General features: G+C 49.0%; 1 protein-coding gene across 2 annotated transcripts in view; it reads right to left on the reverse strand.

Moving 5' to 3' along the window:
• Window positions 1-777: 777 nt before the first annotated feature.
• Window positions 778-20,763, reverse strand: part of LOC129695164 (uncharacterized) — a 73,432-nt gene continuing 53,446 nt past the window's right edge. The window contains exons 5-9 of one of the 2 annotated variants that reach the window (XM_055631938.1): window positions 13,307-13,384; window positions 9,997-10,143; window positions 5,426-5,554; window positions 4,119-4,241; window positions 778-917 (exon numbers count right to left, since the gene is read on the reverse strand). In XM_055631938.1, coding sequence (XP_055487913.1) covers window positions 903-917; window positions 4,119-4,241; window positions 5,426-5,554; window positions 9,997-10,143; window positions 13,307-13,384 — 492 coding nt within the window. In that variant the 3' untranslated portion in view covers window positions 778-902. Of the gene's footprint in view, window positions 918-4,118; window positions 4,242-5,425; window positions 5,555-9,996; window positions 10,144-13,306; window positions 13,391-20,763 lie in introns of both variants that reach the window. The other variant, XM_055631937.1, reaches the window with a different exon arrangement.

Here is a 20,763-nt window from a genome sequence, read left to right on the forward strand (position 1 = left end):
AGATCCACCCTGTACCAGTAACGCTATCCTACACAAACAAGGTGTGACGAAGGGTCTCGACCCAAAACGTCACCCTTCCTTCTCTCCAGAGATGCTGCCTGACCCGCTGAGTTACCCCAGCATTTTGTGTCTATTTCCTGCAGATGGATGTCACCCTGTGTAAAAACCTCTTCACTCTCCGGGCAAATGTTTTGAAGAAACACTACCTCCGCCCTCGACTCCATTCAAGGACCCAAGCAGTCGTTCCAGGTTCACCTGCATCTCCTCCAACCTCATCTATTGCATCCGCTGCTCTAGGTGTCAGCTGATCTACATCGGTGAGACCAAGCGCAGGCTTGGCGATCGTTTCGCCCAACGCCTCCGCTCGGTCCGCATTAACCAACCTGATCTCCGGATGCCCAGCACTTCAACTCCCCCTCCCATTCCGAATCCGACCTCTCTGTCCTGGGCCACCTCCATGGCCAGAGTGAGCACCACCGGAAATTGGAGGAGCAGCAACTCATATTCCGCTTGGGCAGTCTGCACCCTAGTGGCATAAACAATGAATTCTCCAATTTCCGGTAGCCCTTGCTGTCTCCTCCCCTTCTCAGCTCCCCCTCAGTCCTCGGGCTCCTCCTCTTCCTTTTTCCTTTCTTCTCCCCCCCCCCCACCCCTCCATCAGTCTGAAGAAGGGTTTCGGCCCGAAACGTTGCCTATTTCCTTTGCTCCATAGATGCTGCTGCACCCGCTGAGTTCCTCCAGCACTTTGAAGAAACACTAGACAGTCTCTCGTGTGGTTTCCATTTACTAAGTTTATTAGCAGTATAACAGATGCAAACTTGTATGATTTACAGTTTGGTTATAGTTTATAATGTCGATAATATCCAGCGAATATATATAGAAATAGATCTCCATTTTGCAGTTTACATTGTTAATTCCTAGAGAGGAGAAAAGAGAGAAGAATTAAAGAAAGGCGATAACTTCCGAAGAAGGGTCTCGACCCGAAACGTCACCCATTCCTTCCCTCCAGAGATGCCGCCTGTCCCGCTGAGTTACTCCATCTTCGGTTTAAACCAGCATCTGCAGTTCCTTCCCACACATGACTATCCTTTAGGGGCTGTCCCACTTGGGCGACCTAATTGGCGAGTTTAGAAGTGTTTGACAAAAGGTCATGTTGAAGACCTCCTTCAACCTCCTTCGACTATGTTGAAGACCAGCTTCGACTAGCTACGACTAATTTCGGGGAAAATTGGACATCGAATAGTGGAGAGTGAAGATGATCTCCTTCGACCTCCCCTCGACTATGATGAAGACTATCTACGACTACTTTCGACTACCTACGACTAACATTCCGACCTAATGCGACTAAACCTACGATTAAAAAAAAGTATCGATTTTTTCCAGGGCGACCTTATTTTACGCGCGGGCAATTTTCAACATGTTAAAAAATACGCCGCGATCTAGCTGAGGCCTCGAGTACGCGGAGACCGCTCTCGAGCATGAAGGAGAGTGATGAAGACCTCCTACGACCTCGTGTCGACCATGCCGCCAGGGTGAGTCGAGGGCAAACTCGCCAGAACTCGCGGGTTAGGTCGTCCAAGTGAGACAGGCTCTTTTCCCTGTTTGGCAAACTGTTGGTCCCCTGATGGAGACCACATTGAAACGTACAGAATAGTGAAAGGCCTGGATAGAGTGGGTGTGGAGAGGATGCTTCCACTAGTGGGAGAGTCTAGGACCAGAAATCACAGCCTCAGAATTAAAGGACGTTCCTTTAGGAAGGAGATGAGGAGGAATTTCTTTAGTCAGAGGGTGGTGAATCTGTGGAATTATTTGCCACAAACGGCTGTGGGGGCCCAGTCAGTGGATATTGTTAAGGCAGAGATAGATAGATTCTTGATTAGTACGGGTGTCAGACGTTATGGGGAGAAGGCAGGAGAATGGGGTTAGGGGGGAGAGATAGATCAGCCATGATTGGATGGTGGAGTAGACTTGATGGGCCGAATGGCCTAATTCTGCTCCTATCACTTATGACCTTTGTACCCTGGTTATTCCCAGATGATTGCCTCATCCATATGAATCCAAGTGATTCTGACTCTGGGAGAAACAGGAGAATGGATTAGCTGGCAGTTATGGGACAGCTCGGTCGGCTAGGACAAGTTGGGCCGAAGGGCCTGTTTCCGTGATGTATGACTCTGTGACTATAACTAAGACCAGACGGGGTTTAAAGTGGCTGAACCATCTTAAAGACTTAAATACCCACTCATTTTCGACAGAGTGGATGTTGGAGAGGATGTTTCCACTAGTGGGAGGGAGTCTAGGACTAGGGGTCGTAGCCTCAGAATTAAAGGACATTCCTTTAGGAAGGAGATGAGGAGGAATTTCTTTAGTCACAGGGTGTTGAATCTGTGGAATTCTTTGCCACAGACGGCTGTGGAGGCCCAGCCAGTGGATATTTTTAAGGCAGAGACAGATAGATTCTTGATTAGTACGGGTGTCAGGGGTTATGGGGAGAAGGCAGGAGAATGGGGTTAGCAGGGAGAGATAGATCAGCCATGATTGAATGGTGTAGTAGACTTGATGGGCCGAATGGTACACAGACCCCAGTTTGCATTGACGGTGCTGAAGTAGAGATGGCAGAAAACCTCAAATTCTATCGTAGGCTCTGGGAACAATTTATAGTAACCAAATAACCTGCAAACCTGCACATCTTTGGAGTGTGGGAAACAATAGTCAATAGACAATAGACAATAGGTGCAGGAGTAGGCCATTCGGCCCTTCGAGCCAGCACCGCCATTCAATGTGATCATGGCTGATCATCCCCAATCAGTACCCCATTCCTGCCTTCTCCCCATATCCCCTGACTCCGCTATTTTTAAGAGGCCTACCCAACTCTCTCTTGAAAGTATCCAGAGAACCGGCCTCCACCGCCCTCTGAGGCAGAGAATTCCACAGACTCACAACACTCCATGTGAAAAAGTGTTTCCTCGTCTCCGTTCTAAATGGCTTACCCCTTATTGAGTATAGAAGTTGGGATGTAATGTTAAAATTGTACAAGGCATTGGTGAGGCCAATTCTGGAGTATGGTGTACAATTTTGGGCGCCTAATTATAGGAAGGATGTCAACAAAATAGAGAGAGTACAGAGGATATTTACTAGAATGTTGCCTGGGTTTCAGCAACTAAGTTACAGAGAAAGGTTGAACAAGTTAGGGCTTTATTCTTTGGAGCGCAGAAGGTTAAGGGGGGACTTGATAGAGGTCTTTAAAATGATGAGAGGGATAGACAGAGTTGACGTGGATAAGCTTTTCCCACTGAGAGTAGGGAAGATGCAAACAAGGGGACATGACTTGAGAATTAAGGGACAGAAGTTTAGGGGTAACATGAGGGGGAACTTCTTTACTCAGAGAGTGGTGGCTGTGTGGAATGAGCTTCCAGTGAAGGTGGTGGAGGCAGGTTCGTTTTTATCATTTAAAAATAAATTGGATAGTTATATGGACGAGAAAGGAATGGAGGGTTATGGTCTGAGCGCAGGTGTATGGGACTAGGGGAGAATATGTGTTCGGCATGGACTAGAAGGGCTGAGATGGCTTGTTTCCGTGCTGTAATTGTTATATGGTTATTATATGGTTATCCTTAAACTGTGGCCCCTGGTTCTGGATTCCCCCAACATTGGGAACATGTTTCCTGCCTCTAGCGTGTCCAATCCCTTAATAATCCCTTAATTTCACTATCTTTAAGAACTCTATCTAACACTCTCTTAGAAACATAGAAAATAGAAACATAGACAATAGGTGCAGGAGTAGAGGCCATTCGGCCCTTCGAGCCTGCACCATTCGCCATTCAATATGATCATGGCTGATCATCCAACTCAGTATCCCGTACCTGCCTTCTCTCCATACCCCCTGATCCCTTTAGCCACAAGGGCCACATCTAACTCCCTCTTAAATATAGCCAATGAACTGGCCTCAACTACCTTCTGTGGCAGAGAAGCATCCAGAGAATTGGCCTCCACTGCCTTCTGTGGAGGCCTGTGCAACAGTGGAAGAACGTCTTGAAGAGCCCTATCTAGCTCTGATGGGAGAGGGGAGAGGAGAGGGAGTGGCCAGGGTGCGACTGGTCCTTGATACCAGAGCAACTCACCATGATAGCGTTGACGATGTCATTCTTGTTGTGTCTCAGGGCTCGTACAGCTTTGCCTCGGGACACGTTAGCCTGGGCCATCACCAGCTCGATGTCTCTCGCCTCCAGTCCCGTTTCGTCCATCTGAAAGTTAAGCACATGGAGAAGAATGTTCACGGCCCATTTCAGCCGGGTGGCACATTGGCACAGCGGTCTGCCAGCTGATGGCGCCGACCAGCGATCCCCACACACCAACACTATCCTACACACACCAGGGACAATCTTATATTCACGCCCAAGCCCATTAATCGACAAACCTGTGCGTCTTTGGAGTGCGGGAGGAAACCAGACATCGCGGAGAAAACCCACAATGTCACTGGATGTGGAAAAGTTACCCCTCAGATTCCAATTAAGTCTTTTCCCCTTCACCATAAACCTATGTCCTCTGGTCCTCGATTCCCCTACTCTGGGCAAGAGACTCTGTGCATCTACCCAATCTATTCCTCTCATGATTTTATACACCTCCATAAGATCACCCCTCATCCTCCTGTGATCAGGAGGTTTGGAGGGATATGGGCCAAACGTAGGCAGGTGGAACTAGTGTAGATGGGACATGTTTTGACAATAAACAATAGACAATAGGTGCAGGAGAAGGCCATTCGGCCCTTCGAGCCAGCACCGCCATTCAATGTGATCATAGCTGATCATCCCCAATCAGTACCCCGTTCCTGCCTTCTCCCCATATCCCCCGACTCCACTATTTTTAAGAGCCCTATCTAGCTCTCTCTTGAAAGTATCCAGAGAACCTGCCTCCACCGCCCTCAGGCAGAGAATTCCACAGACTCACAACTCTCTGTGTTTCCTCGTCTCCGTTCTAAATGGTTTACCTCTTATTCTTAAACTGTGGCCCCTGGTTCTGGATTCCCCCAACATCGGGAACATGTTTCCTGCCTCTAGCGCGTCCAAACCCTTAATAATCTTATATGTTTCAATAAGATCCCCTCTCATCCTTCTAAACTCCAGAGTGTACAAGCCCAGCCGCTCCATTCTCTCAGCATATGACAGTCCCGCCATCCCGGGAATTAACCTTGTAAACCTGCGCTGCACTCCCTCAATAGCAAGAATGTCCTTCCTCAAATTAGGGGACCAAAACTGCACACAATACTCCAGGTGTGATCTCACTAGGGCCCCGTACAACTGCAGAAGGACCTTTTGGTCGGTGTTCACGGGGAAGAGACTCTGTGCGTCCACTGTGTGAGTTGGGCCGAAGGGCCTGTTTCAACGTTGTATCACTCTATGACGCCATGAGTGCCTCAGGAACATTTTACCTCCTCTTCCTCACTCTCCTCCTTAATGCTGAGGGTGGGAGTTGTTTCCGGGATCAAGGTGGCATGTTCGATCGGGACTTTGAACTTCTCTGCCGCGGCCTTGTGGGCCTGCTGGGATAGATCTTCAATCTGCAATAAAGGCAAAGTGAGTAACTAAGTAAGTAAGTGTATTGGCCAAGTATTCACATACAAGGAATTTACCCTGGTGCTCCGCCCACAAGTAACAACGTGACATACAGTGACAGTTACGAATGACTCAGAAAACACTAAACATGAATAATAATAAAACATTAATGATAAAACACCATTGATCAAGCATGTGAACCAACAAAATACCAGATCAAAGGGAGGCTACAGATTTTTGGCTGTTGAGTAGAGCAACTACTCGTGGATAAAACCTGTTTTTATGTCTGGCTGTGGCAGCTTTGACAGTCCGGAGTCGCCTTCCAGAGGGAAGTGATTCAAAGAGTTTGTGGTCAGGGTGAGAGGGGTCAGAGATGATCTTGCCCACTCGCTTCCTGGCCCTTGCAGTGTCCCGTTCGTCAATGGAGGGAAGGTTGCAGCCAATAACCTTCTCAGCTGATCGGACGATTCGCTGCAGCCTCCGGGTGTCGTGCTTGGTGGCTGAGCCAAACCAGACCATGATGGAGAAGGTGAGGACAGACTCTACAGACTCTAGATGGCCGTGTAGAATTGGACCATCATTGCCTGTGGCAGATTGTGCTTCCTCAGCTGCTGTAGGAAGTACATCCTCTATTATGTCTTTGTGACTGTGGTCGATGGTAGCCCCCCACTTAAGGTCCTTGGAGATGATGGGTTCCAATAAAAGAGGAAGGATTAGATCTTCACCCGCCTTTCAGGGACCCAGGGAGTTGGGTGTCGCAGCGTTAGAGTCGCTGCCGTACAGCGATCCCGACTACGGGCGCTCTCTGTAGGAAGTTTGCTCGTTCTCCCCGTGACCAGCGTGGGTTTTCTCCGAGATCTTTGGTTTCCTCCCACACTCCAAAGGCGTGCAGGTTTGTAGGTTAATTGGCTTGGTAAAAGTATAAATTGTCCCCAGTGTGTTTAGGATGGTGTTAATGTGCGGGGATCGCTGGTCGGCGCGGACCTGGAGGGCCGAAGGGCCTGTTTCCGCGCTGTATCTCTAAACAAAACGAAGTTGAACCTCTTGAGGTTTAGTCAGTATTGACAACACAACAGCCAATCTCCACACAATCCTTTACTAATCAAGAATCTGTCAAATTCTGCCTTAGTAATATGAATTGACTTGGCCTGCACAGCCGTCTGTGGCAAAGAATTCCACAGATTCACCACCCTCTGACTAAAGAAACTGCTCCCCATCTCCTTTCTAAAGTTACGTCCTTTAATTCTGAGACTGTGCCCTCTGGTCCTAGACTCTCCCCCTAGTGGAAACATCCTCTCCACATCATCTCTATCCAGGTCTCCCGTCTTAAGGAGGCAGGATACTTCATTATCTGTTACTGTGTCTTAGGCAATAGACAATAGACAATAGGTGCAGGAGTAGGCCATTCAGCCCTTCGAGCCAGCACCGCCATTCAATGTGATCATGGCTGATCATCCCCAATCAGTACCCCGTTCCTGCCTTCTCCCCATATCCCCTGACTCCGCTATCTTTAAGAGCCCTATCTAGCTCTCTCTTGAAAGTATCCAGAGAACCGGCCTCCACCGCTCTCTGAGGCAGAGAATTCCTCAGACTCGCAACTCTGTGTGAAAAAGTGTTTCCTCGTCTCCATTCTAAACAGCTTACCCCTTATTCTTAAACTGTGTATTTTGTAAACCAGCAGCTGAGAAAGGTAAGAGGGTCATAAGTGATCGAGGCAGAATTAGGCCACTCGGCCCATCAGGTCCACTCCGCCATTCAATCATGGCTGATCTATCTCTCCCTCCTACTCCCCATTCTCCTGCCTTCTCCCCATAACCCCTGCCACCTGTACTAATCAAGAATCTATATCACTGTCTTAAAAATATCCATTGATTTGGCATCCAGAGCCTTCGGTGGCAAAGAATCCCACAGATTCACCACCCTCTGACTAAAGCATGCAGTCGCATTATCAATCTTATTATATTACTAAAAGTCTGTTCTTGACTGGATTTTGGCCATCTGTGCTGCGATTTCTGAGAGAACGCCACCACCTACGGCCGTCATTTTTGGCCACCGTGCTCAAAGCCCCCCTCCGCCGCATATGTGCCGAGGATTTTTCCCGTCGATGAAACATGACAGATATATTAATGTTTTTACAAAATTCCCCATTCTCTCTGCTGCCCCGGCTGGCAGCAGGGGGGGAGGGAGGAACTATAAAACCAGGAAGTGGTGTGCCTCAATTAGTCTGCAAGATGGAGCTCCGTCAATTAGTCTCTGTCACTCTGAGCTCTGAATGACACTGAACAAATGTCTACAGCACTGTGAGTACCCTTAATGTGGTTTGAAAATGAAAATATAGTTAGTTTGAAGTAAAAAAGCTCTGCCTGCAAATGGTTGTTTGGGTTTGGGTTGGTGAAAAGGCACTCTCTCTCTCTCCCTCTCCCCCCCTCTCTCTCTCTCCCACCTCTTTCTCTCTCTCCCTATCCCTCCCTCTCTTCTCTCTCTCTCCCCCCCTCCCCTCTCCCCCTCCTCTCCCCCCTCTCTCTCTCCTCCTCCCCCCTCCCCCCTCCTCCCCCCCTCTCCTCCTCCCTCCCTCCCTCCTCTCCTCCTCCTCTCCCATCCTCCTCTCCCCCTCTCTCCTCCTCTCCTCTCCTCCCCCCCTCTCTCCTCCTCCTCTCACCTCTCCTCCCCCTCTCTCCTCTCCCCCCCCTATCCTCTCTCTCTCCCCCTCCCCCTCTCTCTCCTCCCCCCCCTCCTCCTCTCTCCTCTCTCCCCCTCTCCTCTCTCCCCCTCCACTCCCTTCCGCTCTCCTCCTCCTCTCCCCCTCCTCTCTCCCCCCCTCCCCCCTCTCCCTCTCCCCCCCCTCTCCTCTCCCCCCTCCCCCCTCTCAGCCTCCTCTCCTCTCTCCCCCCCTCTCCCCCTCTCCCCCTCCACCTCCCCCTCTCCTCCCCCCCATCCCCTCTCCCCCTCTCCTCTCCCCCCTCTCCTCTCCTCCCCCCTCTCTCCCCTCTCCCCCCCTCTCCCTCTTCCCCCCTCTCTCCTTTCCCCCCCTCTCTCCTCCTCTCTCACCCCTCCCTCTGTACCTCTTTCCCCCCCTCTCTCACCCCCTCTCCTCTCTCTCCCTCTCCCTCTCTCTCTCTCCTCCCCCCTCTCTCCCTCTCCCTCTCTCTCCCTCCCCCCATCTCTCTCCACCTCCCCCCTCCCTCCCCCCCCCCCCCCCTCCCCCCCCCCCCCCCCCCCTCCCCCCCCTCTCCTCTCTCCTCTCCCCCCCCATGTTCTATGTTCGACGATATCCAGTTTAATTCAGTTTGCTTTGGAGATACAGCAGGGAAACAGGCCCTTCAGACCTAAACTAAACTAAGTCATGTTCATAAGTTATAGGAGCAGAAGTAGGCCATTCGGCCCATCAGGTTGGCTCCGCCATTCAATCATAGCTGATTACAAGGTTAATTCCTGGGATAGCAGGACTGTCATATGCTGAGAGAATGGAGCAGCTGGGCTTGTACACTCTGGAGTTTAGAAGGATGAGAGGATATACCTCATTGAAACATATAATACTGTTAAGGGTTTGGACACGCTAGAGGCAGGAAACATGTTCCCGATGTTGGGGGAGTCTAGAACTAGGGGCCACAGTTTAAAAATAAGGGGTAAAGCCATTTAGAACAGAGACAAGGAAACACTTTTTCTCACAGAGAGTGGTGAGTCTGTGGAATTCTCTGCCTCAGAGAGCGGTGGAGGCAGGTTCACTGGATACATTCAGGAGAGAGCTAAGTAGGGCTCTTAAAAGTAGCGGAGTCAGGGGATATGAGGAGAAGGCAGGAACGGGGTACTGACTGGGGATGATCAGCCATGATCACATTGAATGGCGGTGCTGGCTCGAAGGGCCGAATGGCCTACTCCTGCACCTATTGTCTATTGTCTATTGATCTATCTCTCCCTCCCAATCCCAAGAGTGCAGTGGAGAGATAAGTTTATTTGGCCTTCCATCACAGCGATGTGATGGATGTTTATGTAAATTATGTTGTGTCTTGAGTCTATGTGTTTGTAATGTATGGCTGCAGAAACGGCATTTCGTTTGGACCTCAAGGGGTCCAAATGACAATTAAATGTATCTTGTATCTTGTATCTTCTCCTGCCTTTCCCCCATAGCCTCTGACACCCGTACTGATCAACTAATCGAGAGCCCACGCCGACCAGCGATCCCCGTACACGAGCACTGTCCCGCACACACTAGGGACAATTTACCAAATATTTACCAAAGCCAATTAAGCTGCAAACCTGCACGTCTTTGGAGTTTGGGAGGAAACCGGAGCACCCGGAGAAAACCCACGCGGGTGGCGGGGAAATGTACAGTCAGCACTCACTGGTGGTCGGGATCAAACCCGGGGTGGTCTGTGACGCTGTAAGGCAGCGCCTCTACCCGCTGAGCCAGCGTGCCGCCCTGTCGCAGTCGGGAACCAGTTCTCACCTTAGCTTCTCCGAAGACGATGTAGATGTCGGACACCGGGCTCTTGAAGACGTCGGGTTTCGTTATCACAAACAGGATGTTCTTGGACTTTCTGATTGTTATCCGTGTCACACCATGGACCTGGCGTAGGCCCAGTTTAGACATGGCCTGGGACAGAGTTGGTGGGGTGGGGGGGGGTGGATTGGATGAGTGGAGGACAGAGAGAGAGAGAATGAGACAAACTCATGGAAACTGCACAGAAACAGGCCCTTCGGCCCACAGAGTTCATGCCGACCCGTTCACACTATCTATATATTAGGTATGTTGCAAAACCTACTTGAATTGTCGCTGAGAATCTGCCCCAGCCCGTGTGCGCGATTTTGGCGCTGTTTAGAGGGGGCGGGTTTAAAACGCGATTTTTACTAGGCTGTTCCAATCGAAGATGTTCAGCCTAGTAAATCATTAACGAAAAATCGCTGAAAGACCCCATCGCAAAAGGTATTATTAGTTTTATAGGCCTCGAATAATAGTTATAATAGTTTTAAAATCACTATCTCAACCCGCGACCTCTCGCTGCCCCAGGGTTTTATAAAGCAAACAATTAAAGGTATGTACCTTATTTTTACATTAAAAGGGGCTTCTTAAGACCCCTTTATACAAAGTTTACTATAGCGAATAGTTCATTTTGGGCTCTTTATATCCCGCAGTATTTTTCTGGGCATTTGAGGCACAAATCCAGCGCAATGTGAACGTTCTAAACCAGCGCGTTCACTGGAACCCACTAGAAAGCCGATTTAAATTGACTTTAATTTACAGCAATTGAACACAAAATTCCTTCCATTTGGCCTATAAATTGATGTAAATGAGATTTAAAAATCATGTTTTATTGTGAATTATTTGTGAATATTATTTGGCCACTTGGGCTATTTAAAAATGTTAATCATTTATTAAGAAATGGATAGTTTAGATCTAGTAATTGAAGTTTGAAATTAGCTACAATTGGGTAACTAACTAACTATATGCTTTAATTTCAGGTCATCCAAGTAAGATTATTTTATATTTGTTTCAGAATGGTTCAATCTACGATAACTGAAAATTTCATTCAGTTCTCTTAATTTTTAAGAAGGTTATGGGCTTTTGACTGTCCATGATCACAGCTTTTTTGTTATTTCCATAGAAAATCAATAGGGAACAAGATGCTAATTTCCAAGTCTGAAAATGGCCATAACTTTTTAAATACTTGAGATATGAAAGTGAATTAGGTGTCAAATTAAACCTCTTTTTATGCTTTATCTGATGGGATAAATTGCAGACTTGATTTGTTTAAATCTCAAAATTTTGTAACATATATTATCCCACTTTCTCATCCACTACACTTTATGGGCAATTTTCATAGAAACATAGACAACAGGTGCAGGAGTAGGCCATTCGGCCCTTCGAGCCTGCACCGCCATTCAATATGATCATAGCTGATCATCTAACTCAGTATCCTGCTAACACAGCTAACACTGCCCCCCAGCTTCGTGTCATCCGCAAACTTGGAGATGTTGCATTCAATTCCCTCGTCCAAATCATTAATATATATTGTAAATAGCTGGGGTATGGAGAGAAGGCAGGTACAGGATAGTGAGTTGGATGATCAGCCATGATCATATTGAATGGCGGTGCAGGCTCGAAGGGCCTACTACTGCACCTATTTTCTATGTTTCTATCCTGTACCTGCCTTCTCTCCATACCCCCTGATCCCTTTAGCCACAAGGGCCACATCTAACTCCCTCTTAAATATAGCCAATGAACTGTGGTCTCAACTACTTTCTGTGGCAGAGAATTCCACAGATTCACCACTGTCTGTGTGAAAAATGTTTTTCTCATCTCGGTCTTAAAATATTTCCCCCTTATCCTTAAACTGTGACCCCTTGTCCTGAACTTCCCCAACACCAGGAACTATCTTCCTGCATCTAGCCTGTCCAACCCCTTAAGAATTTTGTAAGTTTCTATAAGATCCCCCCTCAATCTTCTAAATTCTAGCGAGTACAAGCCGAGTCTATCCAGTTGGACAATTCAGATGGACAATTAACGTACAAACCTGCATCAATAAAGTCTTGTCTAAGCGCGGGTCGATCACAGGTCTGTCTTTGAAGATAGACCGTGGAAACAGGCCCTTCGGCCCACCAGGTCCATGCTAACCAGCGATCACCCCGTACACTAGCACTATCCTACACACTTGGAACAATTTACAATTTTTTTAAACTGAAGCCAATTAATCTACAAACCTTTGGATTGACCTGCTGAGTTACTCCAGCTTACAGCATCTCTCTTTGGTTTAAACCAGCATCTGTAGTTCCTTGTGCAGGAAGGAACTGCAGATGCTGGTTTAAACCAAAGATAGACACAAAAATCTGGAGTAACTCAGCGGGACAGGCAGCATCTCCGGAGAAAAGGAATAGGGCAACACCCATGTGGTCTTGTCTAAGTCTTGGTCTTGTGGATCACAGGTTTGAACATACATGCTGAGCTCCAGAACCAGGGCACTCAAATTAAGAATGAGGGGAAGGCCCATTTGGACTGAGATGAGGAAAAATCTTTTCACCCAGGGAGTGTGCAGTTTTGGTCCCCTAATTTGAGGGAGGACACTCTTGCTATTGAGGGAGTGCAGCGTAGGTTTACAAAGTTAATTCCCGGGATGGCGGGACTGTCATGCTGAGAGAATGGAGCGGCTGGGCTTGTACACTCTGGGGTTTAGAAGGATGAGAGGAGATCTTATTGAAACATATAAGATTATCAAGGGTTTGGACACGCTAGAGGCAGGAAACATGTTCCCGGTGTTGGGGGAGTCCAGAACCAGGGGCCTCAGTTTAAGAATAAGGGGTAAGCCATTTAGAACGGAGACGAGGAAACACTTTTTCACACAGATAGTTGTGAGTCTGTGGAATTCTCTGCCTCAGAGGACGGTGGAGGCCGGTTCTCTGGATACTTTCAAGAGAGAGCTAGATAGGGCTCTTAAAGATAGCAGAGTTAAGGGATATGGGGCGAAGGCAGGAACGGGGTACTGATTGGGGATGATCAGCCATGATCACATTGAATGGCGGTGCTGGCTCGAAGGGTCGAATGGCCTACTCCTGCACCTACTTTCTAGGCCCTTCAGCCCAACTTGCCCACACCAACCAACATGTCCCATCGAAACAAGTCCAACGTGCCTGCGTTTGGTCCATATCCCTCTAAAACCCATCCTATCCATGCACCTGCGCACCTATGTTCTATGTTTCTATGTTTCCACACGCCTGTTCACACGTGTACACACGCCGCCGTCGGTCGACGTGCATTGACTCACCTTGCGCGCCTTCTTCTCACTGCGGCTCTGCTTGGCTTTGCTCACAGGCTCATCGCCAATCCCCACTGCCTGAGCCAACTGCGACTGCCAGCCAATGGTACCCAAAAAAAACCAGAACACATCGTACTTAATATTCACAGACATCCCCGACACCAAAAATATTCTCGCCCCGAAAACGCCAGTCATTCTCTGGTCACGACATCCGCTGCACAACTCATCCGCTTTCTGTCGTGGGTTAGACTGACGGACTCCCCCCCCCCCCCCCCCCCCCCCCCCCCCCCCCCCCCAATCTTTGCACATCCCCAATCCTTTCCGCTCGTCACTTTGTGTTTTTTACGATGTTGGCAGATCAATTCCCCTCCTGGGATCAATAAAGTTCTATCGTAGCGTATCGTATCGTTAGATACAACATGGATTAGATGCAGAGGGGACTATTGCCCAACCGTCTGCCCATCAAACAACCCCCTCCCCCACTCACGGTATCCACCTATCACTTAGAGTCAGTGACATATAGCATGGAAACAGGCCCTTCGGCCCAACTTGTCCACACCGGCCAACATGCCCCATCTACATTAGTCCCACCTGCCCGCGTTTGGCCCATATCCATCCAAACCTGTCCTATCCATGTACCTCTCTCACTTCTAACTTTTGTCTACCTTCGATTTTCCAGCATCTGCAGTTCCTTCTTAAATACCTGTCTAACTGTTAGTTTCACTTTAGTTTATAGATACAGTGCGGAAACAGGCCCTTCGGCCCACCGAGTCCATGCCAACCAGTGATCCCCGCACACTAACACTATCCTACATGCTCTGGGGACAATTTACATTCATACCATGCCAATTGACCCCGCCAACTTGTCCCATCTACACTCGTCAACACTAGGCCCACCTGCCTGTGTTTGGTCCATATCCCTCCAAACCTGTCCTATCCATGTACCTGTCTAACTGTTTCTTAAACAATGGGATAGTCCCAGCCTCAACTACCTCCTCTGGCAGCTTGTTCAGATTCAGATTCGGATTCAATTTTAATTGTCATTGTCAGTGTACAGTACAGAGACAACGAAATGCATTTAGCATCTCCCTTGAAGAGCGACATAGCAAACGATTTGAATAAAAAATAAATAATAAGTGTCCGGGGGGGGGGGGGTGATTGGCAGTCACCGAGGTACGTTGTTTAGTAGAGTGACAGCCGCCGGGAAGAAGCTGTTCCTCGACCTGCTGGTTCGGCAACGGAGAGACCTGTAGCGCCTCCCGGATGGTAGGAGGGTAAACAGTCCATGGTTGGGGTGAGAGCAGCCCTTGGCGATGCTGAGCGCCCTCCGCAGACAGCGCTTGCTTTGGACAGACTCAATGGAGGGGAGCGAGGAACCGGTGATGCGTTGGGCAATTTTCACCACCCTCTGCAATGCCTTCCGGTCGGAGACAGAGCAGTTGCCATACCATACTGTGATGCAGTTGGTAAGGATGCTCTCGATGGTGCAGCGGTAGAAGTTCACCAGGATCTGAGGAGACAGATGGACCTTCTTCAGTCTCCTCAGGAAGAAGAGACGCTGATGAGCCTTCTTGATCAGAGTAGAGGTATTGTGGGTCCAAGAGAGGTCATCGGAGATGTTGACTCCCAGGAACCTGAAGCTGGAAACACGTTCCACCTCCGTCCCGTTAATGTGGATGGGGGTGTGCGTGCCGCCTCTGGACTTCCTGAAGTCTACAATGAGCTCCTTGGTCTTCTTGGAGTTGAGGGCCAGGTTGTTGTCAGCGCACCATGCTGCTAAGTGCTGGACCTCCTCCCTATAGGCCGACTCATCGTTGTTGCTGATGAGGCCAATCACCGTTGTATCATCTGCATACTTGATGATGGTGTTAGTACCATGTACAGGTGTGCAGTCATAGGTGAAGAGGGAGTAGAGGAGGGGGCTCAGCACACAGCCCTGTGGAACGCCGGTGTTCAGGGTGAGGGTTGAAGAGGTGTGCTTGTCTAACCTCACAGACTGGGGTCTGTTGGTTAGAAAGTCCAGTATCCAGTTGCAGAGGGAGGGGTCGATGCCCAGGTTACCGAGTTTGGTGATCAGTTTTGATGGAATAATGGTGTTGAATGCTGAGCTGTAATCGATGAACAGCATTCTTACATAAGTGTCTCTGTTGTCAAGATGGGAGAGGGCGGAGTGAAGTGCCGTTGAGATGGCATCCTCCGTACTCCTGTTCTTGCGGTAGGCAAACTGATAGGGATCCAGTGTGGGGGGTAGGCAGCTTTTGAGGTGTGCCAGGACCAGCCTCTGGAAGCACTTGGTGATGATGGGGGTAAGTGCAACTGGGCGGAAGTCGTTGAGGCTTGCCGCAGTGGAGTGTTTTGGCACTGGCACGATGGAGGTGGTTTTAAGGCAAGTGGGGACAACTGCTTGGGCAAGTGACAGGTTGAAGATGTCAGTCCAGACGTCTGTCAGCTGCGCAGCACAGGCCCTGAGCACGCGCCCGGGGATGCCGTCAGGGCCAGCAGCCTTACGTGCATTAGTCCTACTCAGTGCCACGTACACGTCGTAGGGGGTGAGTGTGAGGGGTTGGTGATCGGCAGGTAGCACAGCCTTGATGGCTGTCTCTAGATTGTCCCTGTCGAAGCGGCCATAGAAGTGATTAAGCTCCTCAAGGAAGGAGGCGTCGCTGGATGTGGGGGTGATGTTGGAGGGTCTGTAGTCCGTGATGGCCTGGATGCCTTGCCACATGCGTCGGGGGTCGGAGTTATTGTTGAAGTGCTCCTCAATCCTGAGCTTATGGCAGTGCTTGGCCTTCTTGATGCCCCTCTTCAGGTTAGCCCTGGATGAACTGTAGGCTCGAGCATCACCTGACCTGAAAGCAGTGTCCCGTGCTTTCAGCAGTAGCCTGACCTCGCTGTTCATCCATGGCTTCTGATTCGGGTATATGGTCACCTGTTTGAGGGAGGTGACACTATTGATGGTGGAGTTTATAAAGTCCAGAACAGAGGATGTATAGGAATCAATGTCCGTGTGAGAGTCAAGGGTGGCCTGGGCTGCAAACGCCTTCCAGTCAGTGTTTCCAAAACACTGCTGAAGTGTGAAGTCCGCTTCCTCTGACCAGACTTTAACTGTCCTTACAGTTGGTTTAACCCGTCTGATGAGTGGGGAGTACTTAGGGAGCAGGAACAATGAGACGTGATCAGACTGACCAAGGTGGGGGAGGGGGATGGCTTTGTAAGCTTCAGCCATATTGGTGTAGACTTTGTCCAGTGTCTTGTCTACTCTAGTGGGGAAGGATACATGTTGGTGGAATTTGGGGAGTACAGTCTTCAGGTTGGAGTGATTGAAGTCACCCGCAACAATGAAGGCTGCCTCGGGGTTGTGCGTCTGTTGATTGCTAATGGCAATATGCAGCTCTTTCATTGCAAGCTTGGCATTAGCATCAGGAGGGATATAGGCTGCAGTCACAACAGTGGAGGTGAACTCTCTGGGCAGATAGAACGGTCTGCATCTAACCAAGAGGAATTCAAGGTTAGCTGAGCAGTGACTCTCGATGATGGTGGAGTCCGTGCACCGTGCTTTGTTTACATAAATGCACAGACCCCCCCCTCTGGTCTTACCAGAGTCTGATGTCCTGTCCGCTCGGAGTAAATGACGCCCCGATAGCTGGATGGCGCTGTCAGGAACGTCGGTGTTGAGCCAAGTTTCCGTGAAGATCAAGATGTTGCAGTCCTTGATCCGGTTGTGGGAGGTGATCCTTAGCCGGAGTTCATCCATTTTGTTTGCCAGTGAGCGCACGTTGGCGAGGAAAAGGCTAGGAATCACTGTCCTGTGTGGGGCTAGCTCTAACCTGGCCTTTAACCCACCTCTGCGTCCCCGGCGGTGTTTTCGTACCCGTCGCCGTCTGTTGGTGCTTCTGGTGGGCCGAGCTGGCTTGGTGCGCGCTGGTGTTCTGCCGCTCCGTTGCTCCGCATCTGCGTTGCTCCGCAGGCGGTCTTCAGCCCCGCGGCTCTGCTGATGGTCTTCAGCCCCGGGGCCTACCTGGTTTGAAGGCGGTGGGCCCGTACTCGCTGGGGCTCATTGAAACGTACAGACTAGTGCAAGGCCTGGATAGAGTGGATGTGGAGAGGATGTTTCCACTAGTGGGAGAGTCCAGGACCAGAGGACACAGCCACAGAATTAAAGAACTTCCTTTCAGAGGAGAGGAGGAGGAACTTCTTTAGTCAGAGGGTGGCGAATCTGTGAAATTAGTTTAGCTTAGTTTACAGATACAGAGCGGAAACAGGCCCTTCGGCCCCACCGGGTCCGTGCCGACCAGCGATCCCCGCACATTAACACCATCCTACACCCACTAGGGACAATTTACATTTACACCAAGCCAATTAACCTACAAACCTGTCGTCTTTGGAGTGTGGGAGGAAACCGAAGATCTTGGAGAAAACCCACGCAGGTCACGGGGAGAACGTACAAACTCCGTACAGACAGCACCCGTAGTCGGGATCGAACCCGGGTCTCCGGCGCTGCATTCACTGCAAGGCAGCAACTCTACTGCTGAGCCACCGTGACCGCCCTGACTTTCAAGTCAATGGATATTTTTAAGGCAGAGATAGATAGATTCTTAATTAGTACGTTGCACTGCCTCAATCACAAGGATGTCCTTCCTCAATTTAGGAGACCAAAACTGTACGCAATACTCCAGATGTGGTCTTACCAGAGCCCTATACAACAGCAGAAGAACCTCTCTACTCCTATACTGAAATCCTCTTGTTATGAAGGTCAACATTCCATTAGCTTTCTTCACTGTGTATCTGAGGCAGAGAATTCCACAGACTCACAACCCTCTGTGTGAAAAAGTTGTTCCTCATCTCCGTTATAAATGCCTTACCCCTTATTCTTAGAAACATAGAATAATAGAAAATAGGTGCAGGAGGAGGCCATTCGGCCCTTCGAACCAGCACCACCATTCATTGTGATCATGGCTGATCGTCCCCAATCAATAACCCGTGCCTGCCCTCTCCCCATATCCCTTGATTCCACCAGCCCCTAGAGCTCTATCTAAAGCTCTCCTAAATCCATCCAGTGATTTGGCCTCCACTGCCCTCTGTGGCAGGGAACTCCATAAATTCACTGGGTGAAAAAGTTTTTTCTCACCTCAGTCTTAAATGGCCTCCCCTTTATTCTAAGACTGTGGCCCCTGGTTCTGGACTCGCCCAACATTGGGAACATTTTTCCTGCATCTAGCTTGTCCAGTCCTTTTATAATTTTATATGTTTCTATAAGATCCCACCTCATCCTTCTAAACTCCAGTGAATACAAGCCTAGTCTTTTCAATCTTTCCTCACATGACAGTCCCGCCATCCCAGGGATCAATCTCGTGAACCTACGCTGCACTGCCTCAATCACAAGGATGTCCATCCCCAAATTAGGAGACCAAAACTGTACACAATACTCCAGATGTGGTCTTACCAGAGCCCTCTACAACTGCAGAAGAACCTCTTTACTCCTGTACTGAAATCCTCTTGTTATGAAGGCCAATATTCCATTAGCTTTCTTCACTGCCTGCTGTACCTGTAAGCCAACTTTCAGTGACCGGTGTACAAGGATGCCCAGGTCTCGCTGCACCTCCCCCTTACCTAACCGAACCCCATTGTGATAATAATCTGCCCGCCTGTTTTTGCCACCTCACATTTATCTATATTATACTGCATCTGCCACGCATCTGCCCACTCACTCAACCTGTCCAGGTCACCCTGCAACCTCCTAACTCTTAAACTGTGGCCCCTGGTTCTGGACTCCCCCAACATCGGGAACATGTTTCCTGCCTCTAGCGTGTCCAAACCTTTAATAATCTTATATGTTTCAATAAGATCCTCTCTCATCCTCCTAAACTCCAGAGTGTACAAGCCCAGCCGCTCCATTCTCTCAGCATATGACAGTCCCGCTATCCCGGGAATTAACCTTGTGACCAATATCTCCTACCAAGATCGATTCAGTGTAATTTTGATGACAAAATGTAAAAATGTTCCAATTCTTCAGTTGCCTTTCATCTGTTAGTGACGCATCTTACACCCGGCTTAGATATATGATGATTTATACTGTTGCAACCTCCTGCTAATATAACACATCTTTGCAAGCACTTCAGTCACAGATGAGGTGCCAGAACACTGGAGAACAGACAATGTGGCTGCTCTGGTTCAGAAGGGCAATGGGGTCAAACCGGGACCTAACAGTCTGAAGGAAGGTCTCGGCCCGAATCCTTCTCTCCAGAGATGCTGCCTGTCCCGCTGAGTTACTCCAGCTCTTTGAGAGAATGGAGCGGCTGGGCTTGCACACTCTGGAGTTTAGAAGGATGAGAGGGCATCTTATTGAAACATATATGATTGTTAAGGGGTTGGACACGCTAGAGGCATGAAACACGTTCCCAATGTTTTGAGTATAGAAGCTGGGATATATGTTAAAATTGTACAAGGCATTGGTGAGGCCAAATCTGGAGTATGGTGTACAATTTTGGTCGCCCAATTATAGGAAGGATGTCAACAAAATAGAGAGAGTACAGAGGAGATTTACTAGAATGTTGCCTGGGTTTCAACAACTAAGTTACAGAGATAGGTTGAAGAAGTTAGGTCTTTATTCTCTGGAGCGCAGAAGGTTAAGGGGGGACTTGAGGGGGAACTTCTTTGCTCAGAGAGTGGTAGCGGTGTGGAATGAGCTTCAAGTGGAAGTGGTGGAGGCAGGTTCATTGGTATAATTTAAAAATAAATTGGATAGGCATATGGATGAGAAGGGAATGGAGGGTTATGGTATGAGTGCAGGCAGGTGGGACTAAGGGAAACAAGTTGTTCGGCACGGACTTGTAGGGCCGAGATGGCCTGTTTCCGTGCTGTAATTGTTATATGGTTATATGTTGGGGAAGTCCAGAACCAGGGGCAACAGTTTAAGAATAAGGAGTAAGCCATTTAGAACGGAGACGAGGAAACACTTTTTCTCACAGTGTTGTGAGTCTGTGGAATTCTCTGCCTCAGAGGGCGGTGGAGGCCGGTTCTCTGGATACTTTCAAGAGAGAGCTAGATATGGCTCCTAAAGATAGCGGAGTCGGGGGATATGGGGAGAAGGCAGGAACGGGGTACTGATTGGGGATGATCAGCTATGATCACATTGAATGGTGGTGCGGGCTAGAAGGGCCGAATGGCCTACTCCTGCACCTATTGTCTATTGTTATTATTACATCGAAACATAGATATAGAAATTAGGTGCAGTAGGTTTAAAGTGTCAGGGGATTTTTTTCATAGGAACCTGAGGGGCAACTTTTTCACACAAATGTTAGTGGGGTCTGGAATGAGCTTCCAGAGGAGGTAGTTGAGGCAGGTACTATAACAACATGCAAAATACATTTGGACTGGTACATGGATAGGAAAGGTTTTGACGGTTCAGATTAAATATTCTTTAGTCAGAGGGTGGTGAATCTGTGGAATTCATTGCTAGAGACGGC

This window comes from Leucoraja erinacea, unplaced genomic scaffold, assembly GCF_028641065.1.
Source record: "Leucoraja erinacea ecotype New England unplaced genomic scaffold, Leri_hhj_1 Leri_96S, whole genome shotgun sequence".
NCBI classification, from domain to species: Eukaryota; Metazoa; Chordata; class Chondrichthyes; order Rajiformes; family Rajidae; genus Leucoraja; species Leucoraja erinaceus.